Source organism: Chenopodium quinoa, unplaced genomic scaffold (assembly GCF_001683475.1).
Source record: "Chenopodium quinoa cultivar QQ74 unplaced genomic scaffold, ASM168347v1, whole genome shotgun sequence".
In the NCBI taxonomy this organism is placed as follows: Eukaryota; Viridiplantae; Streptophyta; class Magnoliopsida; order Caryophyllales; family Amaranthaceae; genus Chenopodium; species Chenopodium quinoa.
The window spans coordinates 5,127,293-5,146,069 of record NW_018743920.1 but is presented as its reverse complement, the minus strand read 5'-3'; the positions used below and the strand labels follow the sequence as shown (position 1 = coordinate 5,146,069).

Here is an 18,777-nt window from a genome sequence, read left to right as displayed (position 1 = left end):
TTCTAATTTTCGTATTTAGTTTTCCCATTTAAATGTGAACCTGTATTTAGTTTTCGTATGCCCACTAATTACAACTTAAAATAAAAGTTATAAAAACTAAAAATATAATGTCAAATTCTAAGAACTTAAAATAATAATTATAAGAACAGATAATGTTAACTTTTACAAACAACTAGGAAAATGTTTTATAAATGCACTGCCGACATATCAATAATCTCTCTGTGACGCCCACTGCCACTGCTCAAGGGCCCGTTCCAGTTCATCAATAACAGCTCTGCCTGTTGCAGTCGTCATGTTGTCCCTCTCCTCAAAAAGTCTGTGTCCCAACTGCGTCATCTTTCCCATCCACTACACATAACAAAACACATAAAATTCAATAACGACGTATTATGAGACGTATTATATGGAAAAAAACACAACTACAAATGTCTTATGAGACGTACCGCATCCACGGCAGTGGGCGGTGGCACATCATCATCATCGGCGTCGTCGCCGTGGTGGACGTCTCTGATCAACCTCGGGTGCGAGTGCCGGTTGTACCACTCCATGTAGTGCTGGTCACACATGGCAGCCACCCCAGTTGGCGGCCGCTGCAGCTGCTCAATCCATATGCGGGCAACCATCGGAAACTGCTCCCACGTGCCAATCATGCTTGCCGGCCATTGGACGACGTACTCCTTCGACGACGCAGATCGGATGGCCTTACTGGGCCATGCTGGTGGAGGAGGAACAACTTGGACATATCCAAGCTGGCGAAGACAGCGCTGCGGCATGTACGCCTCTACGATCTCACGATACTGAATCAGTCCCGTGTAGAGGGTCCTGGGTACCCTATTACTAGGGTTCTGGCCGAAAGGCATCCAGTTCACCTGCACATTTTTTAAAATTAGTAAGATTCATACAATAAACACATCAAACTATAAAAGTAGAAATAATTTAAACACTTTACCTCTAATGGGGACATCCTGTCAAGCAATAACCGTATCGATCGCAGGCGGTCAATGGACTTCTTCTCGACACGCGGACTCCACGCACAGGCACGTGGCTGGCCATCCCCAATAGGAACCGGGTCGCGGTGTGGTCGAAACGCCGGGAAATACTCGTATATCCACGTCTGTAACAACGTCATACATCCAGTGATACCTGCCGCATCAGCCCGGCTCGAGAATCCTAACTGGCGATACATGTACGCTAATGTAGCCGACCCCCAAGAAAACTGGCCTACTCTGTCGGGCTCACACGCGTCAACTATGTCGCGTGGCCTGAGCTTGTTTCCGCTCTTATCCGGAAACAAGGTACACCCGAGAAGAAGAAAAACATATGCAGCCAGCTGTGTGTCCTGCGTCCTACGTGAAGTGGGGTGCAAACATCGCTGCAAAACTGCTGCGATCTTAACACCGCCGTGATCCCACACACCAAGTGCCGCTGTGTACAGCGCAGCCCTATCCACCGCCAACAGCTCCGCCAATAAATCTGCCTGATCCGCATCTGTGACAACAGATGCTCGGTTTCCCTCTACGGGAATCCCAAGGATGGCCTCGACGTCATGCAACATGATCGTCATCTCACCGAACGGAAGGTGGAAAGAGTTCGTGTCCGGCTGCCATCGCTCAACGAAAGCCGTGATCAGCGTCGAGTCAATCCTCTCATGCATGGTGGCAGGAAGGTGGCTCACTCTAGTGGCCCTCAATCGGCCGACCATCTCGCTCTTCTCCGGCCAAGCCTCAGCCCAACTACACAAGAAGTTACAAGTCCTCTCCCGGGTTTGGCATTTCAAAATGCCGCTATCCAAAGCCCGCTCTTGGTCCTCCCAAATACGGGTAGCGATGTGTCCTAGAAAGCTAGGAATCACACTCCCGTCTATAGGTCCCCCAGCCACCTCGCCCCTCACCACCCAAGAATCATTAACGGCCCTCGACCGTTTTCTGCTAACCGCAGACACAGTGGACGCAGATGATGTGCCAGATCTACTAACAAATCTACCATCTCTACCCTTACGCACGTCTACCCTACGCGTCTCATACACATCATCAAGCCTCTGACTGAATGGACCGTAATCATCATATGGTCCACTCTGATCGTCCACATCCTCATCTGCATCCTCCTCCTCCTCCTCCTCATCACCATCATCATCTTCATCATCCTCAGAATAGTGCACCCGTTCTCTACGAGCCGAGGCCGAAATACCACGGGATCTAACGTGTCTGGGCCCCGAGCTCTCCATTGAGTTCATCGTACTTCTCATAATGTCCATACTCTTCCCAGCCCCAGAACGAAAATACGATGCCTAACACAAAATAACAAAACATGTAATATGCAATATAAACATGTAATATAAACATAAAAAAAGTAATTAAAATAAATAAATAAAACAATATACATATGATGGAAAATAAATTAAAAACATTACAAAATATTAACAACCTAAAAATAAAAAAATTAATAACCTAATAAATAAATAAATAAAAAATTGGAAAAAACAAAGCAAAAAAAAAAATTACCCAAAAAAAACAAATTGGAAAAAACAAAGTGAAAAATATAAAATTATAAAAACTTAAAAAAAGAAGAACATCAAAATTTTAAAAAAAATTTATAAAAAAAAAAAGGGAACATAAAATTTTTTTTAAGTAAAAAAACTAATTCAAAAAAAAAAAAACAAGAACAATAAACAAGAACATAAAATTAAAAAAAAAAAAAAAAAAGGAACATAAATTTTTTTTAAAAAAAACCAACAAAATTTAAAACAAAATAAAAAAAAAAATCAGAAACATAAAATTTAAAATTAAAAAAAAGAAAAACAAATTTAAAAAAAAATCAAAAAAAAAATAATTATTTTCGAAAATTAAATTTCAAATTTAAAACCAAAAAAAAAATTAAAAAAAAAAATAAAAAGGCGGCGGCGCCTAGGCCAGACGCCGTGACGGTGGCGGCGGCGTCTAGCCCAGACGCCACTACCACGGCGGCGGCGCCTAGGCCAGACGCCGGTGACGTGGTTCTGGCGCCTGGGCCAGACGCCACCGCCACCGTCACGGCGTCTGGCCTAGGCGCCGCCGCCGTGGTGGTGGCGTCTGGCCTAGGCGCCGCCGCCACGGTGGTGGCGTCTGGCCTAGGCGCCGCCACCGCCTCCGACCTTTTTTTTTAATTTTTAAACACAAAATTAATAAAAAATACCTTCTCGCCGGAAAACCGCTGTCCACCCGCCGCCTGTGCCGCCACTTCCTTGCCGGGCCGCCTCGACATCGCTCGGAAAGTTTTTTAGAGAGAGAAAGTGGAAGTAGAGAATTGAGAGAAGAAATTGTGTTTTTTACTTTGAGGGCAAAAGTGACAATTCACTCTAATTTTGTGGGCTTTATGTGGAGATTCGCGGGCGATGTTTAGCAATTCAGTATTATTAAGGAGGGTTTTGGAGGGAGGGAGAAGTGAAATTATGATGACTTTTTAGTCAAGAAATTGAGAAAATATAGGATATAATTTTCATGGGATATAGTTAAATATATCCTGTGATTTTCATTTTATTTTTTTAAAACGATTTTTTTTAAAACATTTTTATACTATTAAACTTAATCCTCTCCAAATGATGAAAAAAAATATGATGTGCTTGCATAATACTATGATATTTAAGCAAATCAAAACATGTTTCTAAATTTGTGTTGAAATCGAAATTCTGTGTGCTCAAATATAGTAGTTGAAACTTCGTGCAGAGCTGCTTGGATGTCTGGATTTTACGACCGTGATGTGCCGAGCCTGAAATGGTGGGTAAAAGCTAAAGACAGAGCTGTCGAAAATGGTTTGGAGATAACAAGATCTTATGCATGTATCAGTGTACAGCGTTTGCTGGCTTGCTGCAGTATCCTTTACTGTGGTAGCCGCCAGCTGCGGGGTTTTTCAAGGTGTACACAGATGCGGAATTATGGAAGGGGGTGGGGATGGCCGGATAGGGCCGGGATGAAATTAAAACTCTTGACCTGATAGAAAACATATTTCTCCCACAGTAACAAGGCCCAGAAATTAGAGTTCAACAAATAGAATCGTCTGGCCAGTTTCAACAAGGTCCAGAAGTATGTTGTAGTGTTGTAGTGAACATTCAAAAAAATGATCCCAAATTGTTAGGAAAGACAAAGAGAGGAATTCTATGAACTATATTATATAAATTTGATATCAGAAATAGCAGAGTAGAGAACTATGTACATGGTAAAATCCTGCTCCGGCGTAAGGATATTATGACATCATTGACACTAACAATGGAGTGAACATATATAGAAGGGAAGCAAAGAGTCACGTGGTGAGATTTCCCCGATGCCCTGGCACAGCAAGTCCCTAGACAGCACGTGACAGAAGGCTTCAGACGATTGCTAGAACAATCGTCCTGTATTGCCCTCTACAATCAAAGAGTTTTTCAGCGATTATGATGTTTATGAGACATATTCACAAAAGCTTCCTCTCCCTATTAGGCTACTTCTAACAATAGATATTTGTTGGGTACCTCAAGTATCATATATCCTGACAGATCCACGAATAACCTGCCGGCAAACAGGACATTTCGGTGCTAAATCTCGTTCAACCGAAAACGCGCATCTTTGGCAACAAACCAGATGACCACACGGTACAAATGCAGACCGTCGTCTCCTCATTAAGCAGATTACACACAACTGCCCGTCAGGAACATCTCCGACTTCTTCATCTTCAACTTCAGATTCGGGACTGCCGCTGCCACTTTCAGCAGCAACTCCAGGATGGTTTTGTTGCTGCGCCCTCCTTTGCTCCCGCCATTGCTTCCACTTATTCCAGTTCCTGCAGAAAATCAAAGGGCAAGCAACCGAATTTTAGGCCAAAAATCTAGAGTGATAAATCAATCTCAAATGGAAAAGTTGAATCACTGTCAGGATTTAACAAAATAATAGTTTAAAAGAGTTTCTGATTAAGAATTTAGTCAAATGCCTTTGCCTACTCTCAACAATGTTCCATTCTTTCTATCCTCTATCAAAAAAGATCATCAGAACAGAAAAATTATATGTAAATCTTAACAAGAAAAACATACAATTCAAAATCCGTTGGACACCTTGTTTTTATAGAATACAGAGTAAAAGGAAACCATCTCTCAATCACACAGCAGGACAAGAAAATAAGAACGTGACTTTCCATTCAACAATTCAACAAATTTATATGTTTGAGTCAGGCAGTCAGCTATATAAAATAGAATGCTTTCAACGAATGTTACAATTTATCACCTTTTAATAATAGCATTGGATTAAAAATTATGGCATCAATGGTCACAGGCACATAAATTTCAAAGACAACCTCGTGATATTGTTAGCGTCAAAATCAATTTCAATCTATGCTATTTACAGAAAAGAATCAACCACATAAGTTAAAGGAAAGAGGAACAGTAACAATACCTAACAATCGCATAACCAAGTACGCCAATCGAGACTGAACCAATAACAATACCACTCCACAGTAAGATCTTCGTCCTGAAAGAGAGTTGTACTAATATTTGATCCTTAGTCAGTTCAGACCTGCAGAAAGATAAAGCAAAATATAATCAAACAAATAAACTAAATCCAACAAGTCAGGTAAAACAGTTCAAAACATATAAAATAAAAATAAAAAAATTCAAAAAAGATAACATAGTCCAGACAATATCCAATTGGCAGCAGATAATCTGGTAAACAATTCACACACAAGTATACAACATTCCTGAAACTAACTAAGAATCTTTAAATTGAAAAGTACGTTCATTTTTTCATTTCATGGACCATAGTCTAAAGCAAACTACAAAGAGCAATAGAGCTGTTGTCCTTACAGAAAGCAAGGAAGATCTCTGCATGATTTAATCTCAAGAGCCCCACTTTTCGAGGAACAAACTCCAACTGCTGTGACTTCCTTTCCGAGAGGAAGAATTTTCTCCTCATCATGCACGCCAACCTTCAACCCAATATCATTTTTCATTAGCAAGAGAAAGTGGGCCAGTTTATTAATTTTAAAATAGGAGGGCCGGGGGGTTGGGGGGTTGATAAAAGTTGAAGATCGGGAGAAAGAAAATAATCAAGTGAACAGCAAAGTTAGCAGCTTACAGGGTATTCATGCCCAAAAAGTGCCTGGAGAAAGGTATATGGAGAAGCCTGAATTGGTTCAATATGATGGTAGACTGTAGTTAAAGGCAGTGGATGATTTGAATCATCCAAGTCAACCACAACATAATCAGAGTGTGACTGTTGACGGCCATCAACAAGAACAAAAGGGATCTGAAAAAGAACAATGAAAAACTTCATTTTAACGTAGTCGTTCAGATGAACTCAAAACAGTCATATTCTTCAGTAAATAAAGATGTAACATTCTTAAAAAGATAAGATAGGCAAACAATTCTTCATTTGAATTAGCTGCACAATGTTATGCTTCCATATTCAAGTCGCTGCACAGTTATATCAAGAAAACATTATTACATTTTCATTATCGCACACACTGTTGGGCATGGTCACCTTTTACACTGTCAATTAATCTCTGTTTTACAGCTAATAATATTAGACTACCCATAATGCCCTCCCTTAGGTCGGTTTTACAGCTAATAATATTACTCCGCAACATTTACTGCTTTCCACTCCCTCTTACTTTATCTACCTTTTTCTAACACCCGCCTACCATTTTACTCCATCTTGCTACTTTATCAACATTTTTCTTACATCCATTCACTTTATTAGAAACTTTGTTAATCTATGCATCTACATATAGAGCAAAAGAAATACACTAGAAAAAGCTAACATGGAATCCTTAGATCCTAGATATGGTTCAAATTTGACTTTTTAGACAAATACAGAACAAAAATACATGAAGATGGCTTAAAATATGCTTGCTGTATTCCTGAAAAAGGTCACTAAATATCCTAAAATTTGCATTTCAATAATTCGATTTACTGCAGTTAGCAGTTTTTGTCATGGTAAGGCTTTACCAAGAATTCACCATAGCTAGCTAATAGATGAGTTCATCCTGCTGCATACTTAATACTCAAAACAAACCAATACAAACACTATTGCAAAATAAAAATAAAACACTAATTATGAAGCAAAATTCCTGTTTAGGCCAAGACTGAGATTTCCACTCTAAACATATCGACATGAGAAAGAAAGCAGAAAAAAAGTTACCCTATATAGGAATCACAGGATCAACTGAAAATTACCGTTCTTGTGGATGTCGTGCCCGGTTCTCTCCAAGCTTTGGCCAAGACTGCACGTAAATCAGGATACCATCCAAAAAATCCTCTCCATTCGTTGTATATACACTTCACATCACAGTAATGAACAAATTAGATGCAACACCAAAAGACAAAATATACTATATTAAAGATAAATCTCACCAAACAAGTTTTCTATCTCTTTTCAATCATATAATAAAATGATAAACTCATAGACATAACAAATAATTATATTAACTTTGCACGATGTCAAGAAAATAATTATAGCTGCATCATCAAACATACAAGTCACTGATGCTAAATAGCTAACTGGAAGTATCAAGATGCCACTTGTGCATAGCTCTGTAAAAGTCAATTCCTCTCAAGCTTAAATAAAGGGACCCAAATATGATTCCCCCCCCCCCCCCTTCTCCTTTTCTTATCCAATGGGACATATAAAAAGAATCTTCAAAAAACCAAATTCTTCAATTTACAGTAGCTTTTAATATAACAAGCATATTGAACTCCTACAGTGGAAAGCACATAAAGGATAACATGTGTGCTTCATTTTACTATATATTCACAAAACAAAACAAAGTATTCAGCATCGCAACATTCGCAAAAAACTAAACTAAAACAGAATCAAAGATACTTGAGGAATCAATTTCCTTAGTTTGCCTCATTTCTTTCAATAACCAACAGAAAAAACCACTTAAGCATGCCTACCTCAAAACAAGTAAAGAAGAAATTCACTCCGTATCAATCTTCAATATTTCAGTAGAACAGTATCATTCACTTCTTGTGGCAAAGGTTTTTTTAGCATATAACTTCACATTAGTATGTCAAAAATGTTTGTACAATTGGAACCTAACAGCTCATAAATCCTCCATAAATTTCCATAACTCATACAGGAATGAAGAGATACATCCAAACTGACGTTGAAAACAAGCTATAATTTTACTAATCTCAAACAGAAATAACAAAACCGCTAAAAGTTTTTGAATAAATTGGATGAAAAACATAAACAATCAATCAAAAGGATCAAATAATAAACAAACTAATGGGTTATAGCACAGGTTTGCAGAGATATTAGAACTTATTTTTTGAGGTAAGAATTAAAATTGCATAAGCTGTATAATGTAGCACGCTATGGGCCTTATATATGGGCAATATGGCTGTAAATACCAGGAAATAAATAAGCCCTAGTTGGATATAAGTAACTAGCTACTAGAGCAAGGAAAGATTCTGTCAATTACATACTAGAAAAGAAAATAGAATATAAAAACTTGAGGCTTCTTAAATACCATAAGTATACAAGTAAATAGTTAAGGAAATTGTGGGCTTCAGGCTTGAATCTGGTACTTCATGCAAGGTCAAAGTAATTCTTCACTGGAATCATATAGTTCACACACCTATTGCACCAATCTACTGCCCATACCAATGAATTTGACATCTATTTGCCTATGTGCCTGTGCAAGTGTCTGCCTCACCAATGACGAGACACAACAAACTACTGCCTCACCAATGCTAAGGCACGATAGTAATTGCTACCTGCGCAATGCCATCCTAATGTAGCCCAACTAATCTAAGATTCATTACTTTATGCACACCTTCTCCATAAAACAACCCTACGAAATGGCCACGATCACATTCAAGAATAGCAAAAGCATACTGGGATGACAAAAAGATACTACCTCTTCGTCAATTGCATAATCCAGTTGGCTCTCTAAAGTTCCATAACACAAACTCAAATCATTACAAGCACCAATAACACTAATTGATACTGACCAGTGATCACCTTTAAAGCAGTGCAATGAAAAAGATAGTACATTATACCTAAGGTTAGTAAGTTACTAAGGGAACTACACTTAATTAATGTCAAATTCATTGCCATATTTTCAATTTAAATCTGTACCAGATTGCATATCAAATTGCAGCGACAAGAAACAGTATTATCCCTGCTTACCTCTAGTCTCTATTACTACAAAGCCACCATGAACAGGGTGCCAACACTACTCACAACCCTTGACAATATCCCCCAGCAGTAGGTCCTAGGACTTAGATTGTTAGTGACTGACTGAAGCATCTGCTGATGCCTGAAGATTAACTCTAATGCAATGGAAGCAAGACAAGCATCAGCAGAGAGCTCAGAATTTTATGGGCCTAACCTCCATAAATTATTTATTAGATAAAATCATACAGCTAAACAGAGATTTGAATGGAGTAGCATACAAACTAAGATATTGAAGTTGTTATGGTAACTAGTTTCCATGTACTCCCCTAAACTTTCTCTTGTCTTGCCTCGTAACCACCCCATCACAGCAACACCTATAAGGCCTTGGCATCAATTTTCTGAATGCATTATGATCTCCTTAATGAAGCTGACCCCACTTATGAGATTAAGGCTTTGATTGATTGATTATGATCTCCTTAATCCTCTTCTCTGTGCACTCATAATTCCCAAACTCATCCTTCCTCTTCTCTGTACACTCAAGATTCCCAAACTCATCCTACAATCTAACTTCCTAATCCAACTTTTCATTTTATAATACTTCAAAATGACTATCCAGCTATCCTACATACAACATACTTGTCACACTTAGCACACAGGTCGACTAAAATAATACCATTATCAGTCATTTCTAAGAATACTAACAATCCAAACAAGGTCAGTACTCCAATCCATTCCCTAAAATAGTCGATTGCAATTTAAATTTAAACCAAACAGTATCATCAAATCCATAATTAAAACTAACAAGTAATCAAACATCCCATTTCAAGTGATAAAACAATATATATAAACCCTAATTCATAATAACAGTTCATCCTACAGAAAAAACACCCAAAATAAACCAATCATACTTAAAGTTCTCAGTATACCAATCATCAAAGCATATAAAATCAACAATTTCACAAAATTCAATTTCCAACGCAAATCACACTAACTTCCCACAAATTCTTCGACTAAAACCAACAACAATTTTAAAATTCACAAAATTTTCAGAAAATGATAAATTATACCTTCTGAGATCGCTGAAGAACAACACCACGATCACCAGATTCATGAGAAACAAGAACATCAGGCCAAAAACTCTTCCAACTCCCATTAACCGCCGACTTCGACGCCACTAAACCTCGTACAACCACCAAAACCTCGGAATTTCTCTCTCCTTCATCGGAATCATCCTTAATCAAGTACCGTAGATCCGACACTTGAACGGAAGGTGCTTCCCGTATTTTCCGGAACGCCGATGACGTGGCGGCGAACTTCGTGAGACTTCGAACTGCCACGTAACCTAGGGCTAAACCTAGACACGCGCCGTCGCCGGCAAGAAGTAGTTGCGCCGCAATCGCCGCCGCTGCTTGGTCTCCCGCCGACATTGTTGGTTAATTTGTGATGAGAGAGAAAGTGAAATGGCGGTCTGTTGTCGGACATAAATATGTATCGGTCGGCGGTTTGGGTAGTTTCGTAATTTCAGTAAGTGGATAATTTGATTTTATTGGTGGTGTTGATTATGGGCTAAGTTTGGATCAAATTAAGAGAAATGAAAATATGACTATTTATTGTAGTACAATTTATTAACTTGGTCCAAGTAAATATGATTTGCTTAATTATTTATGGCTAGACTCTAGTCTAGGCATCATCCCCTACACCCCTCTCTAAACACATCGTTTAACACCCCTTCCCCCATCTACCTACTTTCATAGTTTCTGCAGTACTATACCCTCACAAAATGCAGCATACTATTACTCCCTAAAATCCTAAAAAAATTTCAGTAACTTCCTCTACCCCACAAATATATATACCCAAAAAAAAAAAAAAAAAAAAAAAAAAAAAAAAAAAAAAAAAAAAACATCTTGTTCTCTCTTTATTTTCCCTCTCCATTATCTCTCTCATCTAAAACTTCAACCATGGCGGACATTAGAGACGAAGTCAAACAACCGAAGCAAATTTCACCGAAAAAAAGTAGCGAAAATCAAAAGAGTAAGTATAAATGTTCATATAAATTTATTTTTAAAAAAAAAAAAAAAAAAAAAAAAAAAAAAAAAAAAAAAAAAACTAATTTTTTGAGAATTTATTTGTGATTGTGTTTCAGGAAACAAATTGATAGTTTAATAACTGAAAATGTATATATGTAAGTATTTATGTTAATAATTCATCAATTTCAAAGTGATTATTTCGAATAATTAGTAAAATTAACATCTACTTGCTTCAATTTCATTTTTCAGTTTGGAGAAATCTATTTCAGAGAACAGAAACAACGATTCTTCAAAAATGTAAGTATATTACTCAAACTTCTTAAATTTACAAGAATTTATTAAAAAAAATTTATTAAATGGTTTATAATGTAAAAAATTGAGATGATGGTGAAACACCTCTACAAAAAAACCGGCGAACAAAAATCTCCTATTGTAGATCCAACACTTTCAAAGATATACAAGCGTTAAGGCTGCAGATGTAAAAATAGTGTCTCGGATGCTTAGGTAAAATGAACAATTATAAAGCACTATATGTTCAATTTCATATCATATTATGAAAATATTCACATGTTTACCTATAATTACATGTTAATATGTATTTATTAACATATTCAGATTTGATTTTTTTTTTTTTTATTTTAAATATGTGTTATTGATTTGTATAAAACATTATGAACGCATGCATACAAAACTTGGTAATACATTCAAATGTTTTTTTAATAGTTTATATATGTGCATTTACATTTATTAATATGTTCATTATTTTTAAATATTATGAGCATTTTTACATACATATATGAACATTTTTAAATGCATAATAAACAAAGCTAGATTATAGTTTTATACCATTTTAAGTGAAACATTTGATGGAATTTAGAGATGGATATGCTATTCATATTTTATAATTCATATATGAGCATCTACCTGTAAAAAAATATGCCATTTATATTAAAAAATAATGTTCATTTGTAGATACATATATGAAATACATACTGAACATTTTTTTTTTCTTCATATAAATTGATATAATCTATATTGTAGTGATGTGTCATTTAAAGTGGCAATGAGGATTACACAAATTGTGAAGTTTACATTATGAAACACATGGAAACATTCACTGGTGATCAAAATAAAAAATGGATTTGTGACTTAAACCCAAACAATGTTAGTCCATCAAATGATCATTTACTTAAAATATATCGTTCATTTATATATTATTAAATAACAATTAATATTATATTATATATTCATTTTTATCAACAGGTAGACCAAATCAGAAAGCTGAGGATGCAATACACAACTCAACTAATGCTTTTGAAGAAAACACTGAATGTAGGATCAACAAAAGATTATCAAGAAAAATTACAAAAGAGTAGTATTACATGTTCATTTATAAATTTATATATGTTCATTTATACAAAGATATATGTTCTTATATGTGTTCAATAGAACTTATAGATTTTACTCGCTTAAGAGTCTTTATTTGGTATTTCTATTTTTTTTAATAGAATTTGATATTTCTTTTTTTAATATTGTATGTTAAATAGCTAGTATTTCTTTTTTTAACATATTTAACAACTCGGTGTTTTGTATCTATGAAATGTTCATTTGCAAATAATTTACATCACTAACAATATTAAGGTTGAAAGAAAACATTTCTTAATAGAAACACAACCTTAGATCCATTACATGATAAAAATATAAAATGCAGTCTCATGAAAGTAGTAATTTAAAAGCTATGGTTTCCTAATGTACTCCCTCATTTACCATTACTAGTGAACCTCTTAGCTACATTTGTATCAAAAAAGACTAAGAACTTATCATACTTAATAGAAGTATGTCCTAAACCACCTCGAACACTTCTTAGAACTAACACTAGTAGTAGCTTGAACAGTTCTTGAAACACTTGTAGTAGCTTGAACATTTGTTGAAGCACTAGCTAGAAGCAGCGTGAACATTCCTTGAAACAATAAGAGTATCTTGAGCATTTCTACTATCGGCTGCAATAATTATAATAAACAAATATAATATCAATAATGTTCAATTATATTATTATTATATTAAAAAACATATATATCTACATAAATGATCATTTATCATTACATAACTGAACATCTTTATAACTCTACACATTAACATATAATAAAATTTGTTCACTATTTAAAAGGCATATGAACAAATACAAACCAATGATTATCATTAAAATAGACATATACACATATATATTGAAAATACAACAAAATTAACATAAAATTTATGTAACTTAGAAGTGTGTGATTTGTTCTTTTACTAGTAATTTCCATGGAAATTCAATCAACAAAAATTTCATTGATTGAATTTCCCATCAATTTTTGTCCCTCTTAAATTTTTTAGTCTCTAATTCTACTTTGTCTTTCTAATTGACAGTTATCATAAGCATAGCTGCTTTCTTTTTCTTTCCCCTAATCAAAAAAATTTCTTAAAGTAGTTTTATTTTTATTTTATTTTTATTTTAACTTTATTAATGTTCATTTTCATATTGATAAATGTTCATTTCCATATTGATACAAGATCACTTTATTTTATATATATTTATTGCGATATTGATACATACATGGTTTATGTTCGTTTTCGTATTAATAAATGTTCGTTTTCGTATTAATAAATGTTCATTTTTTATTTTGATAAGTTTATTATTTCAATTTTGATAGACATTCATTCACGTTTTGTAAATAATGTGTATTGATTGTTACAAATACGTACTCTTTTTTATGTATAGTATGGAGTAGTAGGTAATTAAGTATATGTAGTACTTACTACTTAGCCTGCCTGTATCATTTGTATGTCACACCTAAGATAAAAGTATATTTTATGCAAGCAGTAAGATACTAAAAAATTTGAGTAGAGCTTTATATGTTTAACCACATATATTTTTTAATGCTCATTAATTTTATGCCATGTTCATTATCATTCCAATATAAGTTCATTTATATGTGAGTAGATGCTCATTATATAATATTTTGATCACGTTAGTTTCTATACTCTTTTAGGTTCATTTTTATGTATATATTGTTTTTTTTTAATAGTTTTTCATGTGTTATTTTTCCTATCATATATATATAGCGTCTAATGTTCATATTTATTATATTTAAACTACTTATAAATAAATTTGATGTTCTTATCAAAGCCTTTTGCTTATTCTCATGTAGATACATAGCCAGGATATTAATAGATGTAGATTTCGATTTTTTTAGTAGATGTTTATACATATAGTATTGCAATTGTTCAATCCCATAATTTAAATGCACGGTCAAGATGTTTGTTAATTTTTGTTTTAATTTCAGGATATTTTAATAAATGTTCATTCTTGTATTGAAATATGCTCATCTAGAAATGGATGCATGTTCATTGTCATATTTATACATGTACATCAAGTTATGGATATATTGACAATATAGTGAAATCAATAGCTACAGGAGAACAAACTCATATAGCACAACCTATAGTGTTTACTTGATGAACTACAATACATTCTTTTTGTTGAATGTTCATTTTCATTTTGATAAATGTTCATTTATATATTAGTATATGATCATTATTCGCATATTAATAGACGATCATTAGATTTCTGATAAATGTCCACACTTTTTCCATCTTCGATCTTTATATATTTTCTACATATTTAATAAGGAATTTCAAAAACAATTTGATTTTCTATAGCTTTTCATGAAAATGATAAAAAAAAAATGTTCATTTATATATTATTTGATGTTCATTTTCATATGTATAAATATTATATACTTTATATACTCCACAAATTTTTAATATATGTTTATTTTTCACATAAGCCTCAATAATTATCCTCAAACTCCTTTAATAATACAAAAAAGATAACTTTTATAAATTTTTAATCATCTATGAAAATAATTAAATGTTCTATCAAACCATAATTAAATGTTCAATTACAAAATATTATATGTTCATTTATGTTTGTCTTTCATTCATGAACAAATTCATTATACAGTACGGTACGGTGTTTCTGGTATCTTTTCTTCAGCTTTAGTCTTCATAATTTTCTCTCTCTTTCTTAATACTCTACAATCCTCTAAGCTTCATTCTTCATCTTTTTCTTCTCCCTCTCTATTACTTTCATATTTGGCATCAACTACAAAGTAAATTAAAAATTGGAACAATAAGTAATCCACAACTTTAGTTGCGTCGTCATCGCCTCCACCACAACAGTAAACTAGCATATATAATTCCAGATCTTCATCCCACAAAAAAAATCAGGAAATATTGGATCAAATTATTTTTATAATTTTTGTGTTAGTTTCTTGATATGGCTTGCCTGTTTGATTAAGCTCGTTATTTGCTTGTTGAACTAATTGATCGTAAGTTACGGCAATCAATTTTTGATCAAATCAATACACAATAATCTCTGCAATTCATAAATATATCTAAAGCATGCAAATGTAGCAATTCTACCGAAAGTTATTTTGTGATCGACGGAGAAGTAGAAATGGCAGAGAGATCAACAAAGATGTAAGATGGAGATCAAGTTAGATTGTCCTGTAGTTTGAAGGTGAAAGAAATTAAAAACAATAGTGATGCGGCGTCGTTTGCAAGGGGGTGCAGGGATTTCATCCTAGACTAGAGTCTAGGTAAAAATTTGTACTTTTGGTCCAAATTTCAAATGCTAAGGCTTAGTTTTTAAAGCCCAATAGCCAATAAAACAAAAATTCTCTTTGAGTTGATCAAACAAATCTCTATATTTCGTAATAATAAAATGATGGTTTTGCTAACTTTCAACCACGAATCTCCAAAACAATAGTCTCCAATTTCTATGTGGCACCTCTTTTGTAATGTAGTACTTGTACAAAATAAAAATAAAAATAAAATCACATAACTTTTGTTTTCCTTTACAGAAATGTGATGTATCATATGCGTTAATATGGATGAATAACAAGTGTATATTTAATCGAGTCGCAATTAGGGAACTTTTTTATGAGAAAGATGTTTGTATAGAAAAAATTACAAAGATTATTGAACAACTTGATATCATATTGAGTAATTTAGTCAACTGTTCATCTCATTGAAGAAATGGCTAATTAAAAGTTGATCATTGCAAAAGCATAAATTGTTGAGTACATAAATACATTTTGAGTAGAAATTGCCTAACCAATTTACTAATAAGCAGCTCATTTTTGCTATTTATGTAATTGACCAAATACAAATGTTTTGATCAACTCATTCAATTCATTTGGTGAGTCCATGTTTACTCCATGCCCGGTTTCCTTAATTATCATTAACCTTGCTTTAGGCCCCAATTTCCTGCAAATTTTACATTCATAGATTACCATTAGCCTATATAATCAAAATCATAAAACTAGTTAGTCTTCTATAAAATTCTTGAATTCACTACATAAACTAAATGGGGGTTTACTGGTTTAGTGATTGACCTTTGTAGCTGATGAGCTACGTCTATAGGAAAAAAGTAGTCTTGGTCACCCCATACAAGAAGTGTTTCCTACATTATAACATTACCAAACACATGGTTACTCAAAGGGTACTCGACAAACATATGTTGCACCACACTCCATTATTTCAAAAAATGTACGTTGATGTGATGAATTCTGACACGAAAACTTAAGATAAAAAGAAGAGTCCGAACAAATAGAACATCATTTTTTATTCCAATTAATTTACCTGTGGCAAAGCATAAACCATGGAGTCTACTTCTCCAGATATCAAACTTCTAAGAAGCTCTTCTTTTTCCTCCCTGTTCTTATGCTCGGTTACCTGAAATGCTACAAATTTAATAACTACATGTGTAACCAAAATCAAAGAAAATCACAATATTCACATATATGATTTATAATACTATATCATTTCCAACATGACTAAGTGGTTGCACCATTTCTCTTTAAATAGTCAAACTTGAAAATTTTTGACCCATAAATTCTTGCTATTATATGAAAGAAAATATTGTCGACTAATTCTTATTAGAAGTGTCACAATATGTATGTACTAAGTAATAACTTTCTACAATTATAATATTTAAAAATGCACAAGTAAATAGAAATATTTGTATTCTAATTAATGCATTGAAGACTGTAAAAAGCAAATAATATGTATGTGCAATCATTTAGTAAAGGATGAAGTAGATGATTAGTAAATATAACTGACCTTGATGAACTCCCAAAGTATAAAATCAGGAACTAAACGTGTAGGATCATATTTGTATATAGATTTTTCAACCAACAATCTAATTGCATCAGGGTCCTTTGGTACAACCGTTTTAATCACTTCCTCTGGTTGCTTCCCAACCCTACTTAGCTGCGCAACCTTCTCATCATCCGTCGTTCCTACGCCGGAGCTAACGATCACGTTCTTCTCTATTATGTTAGGGTACATCTCAGCCATGAAGTAGCCCACCCAACCTCCATAACTAATTGAGTAAACTGTGCACTTCTCTACACCAAACCCTTTCTTTAGCCCTTCCATTACACACTTGGCTTGGAAACGAGGCGTTCGGTCCGTGTTTTTGGTGTATGAATTTCCATAGAATAGCAAATCTGGTATGTATATGTTGAATAATTTGGATAGTGCTCCTATCTGTTCAATCATAATTAGGAAAGAAATTACTACATTATTAATCAAGTTCGAGACAAACAATCTCAATTTTCGTGTTTAACTTTAAAAATAAGGTAACACAAGTTTAAATTCTAGGTAGTCAAATAGCATGCAAATGATTGTTAGAAAAAATATAATTGAATTAAACTTAAACATTCACAAAATTTACCCCTTTAAGTGAATATGAGGGTTTTTTTGGTTCAATCACAAAATTGAAATCAAGAATAATTAGCAAGAAATAAGGCATATAATTTAACATACAAACCTGTAGGCAAAACTGCCACCGCGCTTCACCGCCACAACCATGGACGAGGACTAAGTTAGGGCGATCATGACGTCTATAATTCGAGATCCAAAAATGCATAGTAGTTTGATCATCTAAATCAACCATACATGGAGATAGACCACAATAATAGTAGTACTTAGACAGTGAAAAAAGGCCTATGGGATAAAATATAGGCGGTTTATTAAACTTTAGTACATTGAAGATAACATTTTTTATAACCATGAACAAGTAGATGACATATTGGCCAAAAACTTTTGCATAACCCATTCTTTTTACTCTCCAACCTTTTAGTATCTCTTCTTGATTCAATGATTCTATATAGTCCAATTTGTTTGTTACATATATTATATAATGAAAAAACCTTATATTATAAAAATATAATACTAATATATGATGAAGGAATATGATCAGTTGATCACATGAAATAAGCCTAAAGTAAGAGTTTGTAACTTCTTTAGCGAGGTTTAAGCGTATGTTGGGAATTATTTAGATTAAAATGAGGTGTATTGTGTAAGCAAGTATCTTCTTTTATAAACTAAAGTCATAAACATGACGGTTGAATGTGTAGTTTTGTAACTTTTATGTAGTACATGCATGTGACTTTGTGAGTGTTGTATTCTGTTTAGTTTGTTAATTGCTTTTGGCAAATTACGCGGAGTATTAAACTACTATTACATTGGAAGTTTTCGAACCGTATTATCATTATATTAGTTTTCAATATGTGAAAGCT

General features: G+C 34.0%; 3 protein-coding genes and 1 long non-coding RNA gene across 4 annotated transcripts; 1 reads left to right on the top strand and 3 right to left on the bottom strand.

The window, feature by feature from the left end:
- LOC110688090 (protein MAIN-LIKE 1-like) lies at positions 1-3,299 on the bottom strand. Its single transcript, XM_021864768.1, has 4 exons — positions 3,172-3,299; positions 950-2,287; positions 444-869; positions 1-348 (listed from the first exon to the last, which is right to left on the bottom strand). Exons 1-4 carry the CDS (start codon positions 3,238-3,240, stop codon positions 208-210), a joined length of 1,974 nt encoding a protein of 657 aa, XP_021720460.1. The 5' UTR covers positions 3,241-3,299; the 3' UTR covers positions 1-207.
- An 829-nt stretch (positions 3,300-4,128) lies between these two features.
- Positions 4,129-10,668, bottom strand: LOC110688087 (E3 ubiquitin-protein ligase SPL2-like). Its single transcript, XM_021864767.1, has 6 exons — positions 10,190-10,668; positions 7,175-7,276; positions 6,075-6,245; positions 5,804-5,925; positions 5,397-5,516; positions 4,129-4,791 (listed from the first exon to the last, which is right to left on the bottom strand). Exons 1-6 carry the CDS (start codon positions 10,547-10,549, stop codon positions 4,485-4,487), a joined length of 1,182 nt encoding a protein of 393 aa, XP_021720459.1. The 5' UTR covers positions 10,550-10,668; the 3' UTR covers positions 4,129-4,484.
- A 414-nt stretch (positions 10,669-11,082) lies between these two features.
- LOC110688088 lies at positions 11,083-12,441 on the top strand. The gene is made up of 4 exons (XR_002504507.1): positions 11,083-11,153; positions 11,266-11,304; positions 11,399-11,446; positions 12,413-12,441. It is a non-coding gene; the product is annotated as an uncharacterized LOC110688088 (long non-coding RNA).
- Positions 12,442-16,335: 3,894 nt separating this feature from the next.
- LOC110688555 (2-hydroxy-6-oxononadienedioate/2-hydroxy-6-oxononatrienedioate hydrolase-like) lies at positions 16,336-18,314 on the bottom strand. The gene is made up of 5 exons (XM_021865323.1): positions 18,027-18,314; positions 17,315-17,743; positions 16,835-16,927; positions 16,588-16,655; positions 16,336-16,459 (listed from the first exon to the last, which is right to left on the bottom strand). Exons 1-5 carry the CDS (start codon positions 18,312-18,314, stop codon positions 16,336-16,338), a joined length of 1,002 nt encoding a protein of 333 aa, XP_021721015.1.
- Between the last annotated feature and the right edge of the window lie 463 nt (positions 18,315-18,777).

Coding starts and splice junctions, on each gene's coding strand:
- LOC110688090 (XM_021864768.1), bottom strand. CDS start 3,240: ATGTCGAGGCGGCCCGGCAAGGAAGTGGCGGCACAGGCGGCGGGTGGA. Junction 2,288..3,171: donor AGCGGTTTTCCGGCGAGAAG/GTATTTTTTATT, acceptor ATTTTGTGTTAG/GCATCGTATTTTCGTTCTGG. Junction 870..949: donor ACAGGATGTCCCCATTAGAG/GTAAAGTGTTTA, acceptor AAAAATGTGCAG/GTGAACTGGATGCCTTTCGG.
- LOC110688087 (XM_021864767.1), bottom strand. CDS start 10,549: ATGTCGGCGGGAGACCAAGCAGCGGCGGCGATTGCGGCGCAACTACTT. Junction 7,277..10,189: donor TTCTTCAGCGATCTCAGAAG/GTATAATTTATC, acceptor TGTGATGTGAAG/TGTATATACAACGAATGGAG. Junction 6,246..7,174: donor GCACGACATCCACAAGAACG/GTAATTTTCAGT, acceptor GTTCTTTTTCAG/ATCCCTTTTGTTCTTGTTGA.
- LOC110688555 (XM_021865323.1), bottom strand. CDS start 18,314: ATGGGTTATGCAAAAGTTTTTGGCCAATATGTCATCTACTTGTTCATG. Junction 17,744..18,026: donor GGTGGCAGTTTTGCCTACAG/GTTTGTATGTTA, acceptor ATGATTGAACAG/ATAGGAGCACTATCCAAATT. Junction 16,460..16,587: donor GTAGCTCATCAGCTACAAAG/GTCAATCACTAA, acceptor TAAAATTTGCAG/GAAATTGGGGCCTAAAGCAA.